The 5,184-nt window shown below is 26.8% G+C and overlaps 1 protein-coding gene across 1 annotated transcript; it reads left to right on the top strand.

The window, feature by feature from the left end:
* Nucleotides 1-3,165: 3,165 nt before the first annotated feature.
* On the top strand, nucleotides 3,166-3,988 carry LOC112736073 (transcription factor PRE6). Its single transcript, XM_025785427.3, has 2 exons — nucleotides 3,166-3,423; nucleotides 3,512-3,988. The coding sequence occupies exons 1-2, from the start codon at nucleotides 3,298-3,300 to the stop codon at nucleotides 3,662-3,664; spliced, it is 279 nt and encodes a 92-aa protein (XP_025641212.1). The 5' UTR covers nucleotides 3,166-3,297; the 3' UTR covers nucleotides 3,665-3,988.
* Nucleotides 3,989-5,184: the final 1,196 nt, after the last annotated feature.

The following is a 5,184-nucleotide window of genomic DNA, read 5'->3' as shown; positions in this document are numbered from 1 at the left end:
TAAAAGACTCAACTTTTTCTCTGAATCCATGCATGTCTGATGTCTCTACTAATTAAATTCCTTTATTCACTTTCTTTTACCATCTTAACAAACACCGGTGGATAAAAAATATATGTTAATCCTATATTAAAATTAATTATTAAAATCAATTATTATTATTATAAAATATATAAATATAAATTAAAAATAAATTAAATAATATATATTCATATATAAATATATAATAACTAATTTAATAATTTGAGTAAATGATTTTAACCTACAAATAAAAATTTTAATATTCATTACTTAGCTATGAAAAAGCTATTGTTAAATTTCTAGATCTTACAATGGATGACCATCCAACCATCGCCAAGATCCACGAATATATATATACAAGAATCGATGTTATATATTCATGAGTGGCTCTCCTCATGAAGAGGAAGATAAAGATAAAAGTTGTTGACACTATTCCAAAATTTAGGGTTTCATATAACAGCATAGCCCTCAATACCTATATATGGGCTATGATTGTGGGCTACCTATGTTTTGTTGTATATCTAACTATATATATGCCAAGAATCACGCCCTAGAAATTAAACTCCAAATGCAACATGTGATTATCTTGTTAATATTACTATTAAAAGACTTTGACTTTCAATTCAAAGAGATAGAAAGATAGATTAACTCACGAGTAAGGGGGAATGGATTTTTTTCATTGTTAAAACAAAATTAAGAGAGTAAAGTGTAATTTATAATTTTTTAATACATTTTTTTTCATATATTTTTTTTAATTTCACTTTTAATAATTAATGATTAGGGTTGACAATATATATCCTATATACGGGTATCTAATCCAGACCAATCTATTTAATAGGGTTGTCTATCCTACTCGTTGTGGATAGGATAAGGTAGGGTATAAATTTGTCTGCGGGTAGGGTACAGGTTTAGGGTATACCCTATCCTATTCTACCCGCACCCTTAATATATTATATAGTGTATATGTAAAAGTTATGTATGTAGTGAAGAAAGTGAGTTTTGTCCTCACAATCTTCTTCTTACAAAAATTTGAAATAATCACTAAACTAGTTGATGATCATATTATTTGTAATTTTATGTTGAATTTTTTAAAATTTTATTGTTTTTAATTTTAATTTGAACTTAGTTTTTTATTTTTTATTTTATTAATACGTGTGAAATTTGGAATGGTTGAATTTTATATTTATTTAAAAAAAATTTTTTTTCTACGAGTAGGTTCGGATAATGTAGGGTTTAGAAATTTAGGGTGCGAATAGGGTTAGGATTGAGAGATTTTCAACCCGCGGATACGGTAGGATATAATTTTAAGAAAATTTTTAACCCGGAGAGAGGGTTAGAATAGAGTTTAAACCCTACCTTATTTTATCTATTGCTAACCCTATTAATAATGAGATATCACACTTTACTCCCTCAATTGTTAAAAAAATTAAGAAGATCTATTTTGTATGTTAAGTCATCTGAATTTACGATTAATTCTATCTCGTTTTATATTTATTGTGAGAATCTTATGAAAGTATCAATACTACATGGTCGCTACAGATTTCGAAAATATAAGAACCATCTGAATAATATTATTATTACTATTATTTCCAAGAATAATCTCTTTTTAGCAGTTTATAATTTTCTTTCTACTATAATTTTACTCTAATTTTTTGCAGATTTTAGGAGATTGTCTTCCCTCGTATTGTCTTCCCTCAAATATGCCTTGACTATATGATTAAGGGTGCTGCTAAAATTAAAGAAGAATTATTTTTCGATATATAATTTGTATAAAGAAAGTGCTTCTAACGTGAATTGGTTCCACTTTTATAGATGATGTTAGATCGATAAATTATTTTAGTAACTAAATTTAATTAAATTAATTTAATAATTTATCGTTACAATAAAACTGATTGAAAAAAAATGAGAAAATGCATAAGAAAAAAAATTTTGATTGAACTTAATTAAAAAATAATTTATTTATTTAATATTTTTTATTATTTATTTACATGTTTTAGTATAAGTAAACGTCATTTTGATGACACTTAAAAGTCGGCAGATATATATGGTGATGGCCCTTTTTTTTGTTTTTCTAGTCTTTATTTGTAAAGATTTTTTCTTGTGGCTGGAATTTATAGTTTTACTTTATTTATTTTAAGGTAAACTCTTAGGTGTAACTTCATGATGTATAACTTAAATGATATAATTTTTAAGAGTGACTTAGATAAAGATGGTTAAAATGTCTTTTTTAAAAGATATTTTTTAGTAATTAAAATTTAACATATATAATTGATTAAATCATATTTTTTTGTTAAAATTAGGCTAGACAAATTAATTTAATCGAAAAAATGGTGAATCAAATCTTCAACTGGTTTAAATTAATATTATTTTTTATAAAAAATGACTACAATACCGTTATTATAGAGAATGATTAAAATACTCTTATTATATATATATTTTAAAAATTCTAAATTCTAACCCTACGATAGAAAAATAAAGGACTAAAATTTAGGATTCTCAAAATTAATATATATAATAAAAGTATTTTAGTCATTTTCTATAATAGGGTATTACAATCATTTTTTATAAAAAAATAATATTAATTTAGATCAGTTCAAGATTTAATTCACCATTTTTCGATCAGATTAATTTGTCTAGCCTAATTTTGATAAAAATAACATGATTTAATCGATTATATGTGTTAAATTTTAATTATTAAAAAAATATCTTTGTAAAAAGATATTTTTAGCATCTTTATCTGAGTGACTCCTATAATTTTTTTATACTCATTTGGATTTCTTTCTTATTCTTTTTAAAAAAATTTTTCAAAGTTTCACGTGTAGTTTTTTTCGAATGAAATTGATAAAAACAACCGCACCATGAAATATAAAGGAAAAGGTATTTTAGGCAATAATTAGTTATTATTTGATTTTTTTGTTTGTACAAGAACATGAGCGAGCCCTTGATATTTGGTGATATATGAAAGAAAAGTTAGTTAATTGAAAATGTTTTGGTCCTTAATTAAAATAAGAAGAAGGAGAAGAGAGAAGGAGTGAGAGTGACAAAAGGGAGAGGGTCCCTAGTGGGTAGTAGAAGAAAGAAGAGAGTTGACACTTGCCACTCTCCCTCATCAACAACTAACACTTGCCACTTGCCACTTCACCACATCATACATACTATTTCATCTATATCCATTTCTCCCAACCTCCCCTGCACTATATATTTACTCCCATACATACTTGCATGCACTTTTTATTCTCCTCTTCATCATTCTAATTTATTTTATTTGGAACACATACAATGTCCAGCAGAAGATCCTCTTCGGGTGCTCCAACTTCCGCCGGGATGACCGATGCTCAAATCACCGATCTCGTCTCCAAGTTGCAACAACTCATCCCTCAGCTCCGCTCTACGCATTCCGACAAGGTCCCACAATGCAACCTCATTCTTCTTCTTAAATATAAATATACTACTATTTCTAATAACAACTTATTAATTCATTATTATTCTATAGGTTTCTGCGGCAAAGGTGTTACAAGAGACTTGTAGCTACATTAAGACCTTGCATAGAGAGGTTGATGATCTTAGCGACCGATTGTCCCAGCTTTTGGCCAACACAGACTCAAATACCGCACAAGCAGCCATTATTAGGAGCTTACTTATGTAATAATGCTACTACTACTAATATATAATTAATTATTAATCATAGAGCTAATTAGCATTTTTTTTAATTACTACTCCTTCTCTGCTCTCTGCATGTGTGTCCCATTAGTAGTACACTACTGCTTTAAATTTATTATTATTATCATCATCCTCTCTTCTTAGTTCTTAGTATAGGGTTTGCTGCTGTTTTTTTTAGACCTAAGCAAAAGGCTACTACCATGGGCTCCATCTTATTAGCGCCCACCCTAGTGTTTTTTTTTATCACAAACTTTGTATGTAATAGCAATGACTTTGATCGGAATATATGTTATTATTGCTTTAAATAAAACAGTTTCGCTATGTTACTGACAACATTTTTGCGAACCCACAACTTCTTAATTGAGTATGAGGAGATTATACCATGGAAGACTATGTCATTTGAGTTATTGTTTTTTGGCATATAATAATTAATTATTATTGGTATTAAGTTGGCAGATAATATATTGATACCTTATACTTTTTTAAATAAAATCATCATTTATATTTAAAAAAAATAATGCTATATCATCAATAAATATTATTATTTTTATCGTATTTGACCAATAATAATTTGTATTTATATTTATAAAAGTTTTGTACACAAAAAATATATAATCTGCACTTATATTTATTAAAATTTTGTTCACATAAATTAATATAATTTTATTTATAATTTTTAGAATTTGTATATATTAAATTAGCAAAATTTACTTATTAAATTTTTAGTATTTGTAATGGTTAAATGATGACAAAAAATATTAAAAATTATTAAAAGTTTAAAACTTTTTCCTAAATATAAACATTTTATTTTAAGGCAGATTATATCTTACCTATATTTGTTCTTTACTTATGCCATCTATCTTACTAGGGAACACTCATTACACGAATTTAAATCTGGACCTCCATAGAATTTCTTTTTTTATTTTTCATCATATTTTTCAACTTGATTGATTAAAAATTAATTTTTGTAATCTGAATTTTATTTAAAAATTTATTATTATATATAATAAATTATTGCATACATAAAATAAATTCAAATTTCAACGACAAATAAAATAATCACTTAACCAATTAACCCAATAGACTTTTTAAAGGGTGTAAGAACATTTATGCAGTATATGGCAGATGTAGTTATCAAGAATCAAAATAATTGGTATTTTATCAAAATTTGGAGGCTACAAGGTACTTGGGTTCCATCTTAGTATTGTTAGTAATGTAAGTTAAGAGAGAAAGAATGAGCGGTTTGGGAAGGGACCCAGAGGCAATGAAGAGTGAAGTGACACTAGTCGCCTAATACATGTGACATTGCCCCCACAAAGCATTTTCGGTTATTTGTTTGTTGGCTGCCAACCCGTGATATTTTCAGTCTTGGACCACTCTGCATATGTATAAAATGAAATTCAATTAAAATAATAAAGAACTCACTTTGAACCTTTACCAGCATAGCTACATTCATATGCACCATATATACATGTATGCGGATATGGATAATATGATAAGATAGAT

This window comes from Arachis hypogaea, chromosome 3 (assembly GCF_003086295.3).
Source record: "Arachis hypogaea cultivar Tifrunner chromosome 3, arahy.Tifrunner.gnm2.J5K5, whole genome shotgun sequence".
NCBI lineage: Eukaryota > Viridiplantae > Streptophyta > Magnoliopsida > Fabales > Fabaceae > Arachis > Arachis hypogaea.
This window is presented reverse-complemented; position numbering and strand designations above follow the sequence as displayed.

What these genes read in the sequence shown, in the direction of transcription:
- LOC112736073 (XM_025785427.3), top strand. Translation starts at nt 3,298, where the DNA reads ATGTCCAGCAGAAGATCCTCTTCGGGTGCTCCAACTTCCGCCGGGATG. An exon ending in GCTCTACGCATTCCGACAAG is followed by an intron (nt 3,424 to 3,511) that starts GTCCCACAATGC and finishes ATTATTCTATAG; the next exon opens with GTTTCTGCGGCAAAGGTGTT.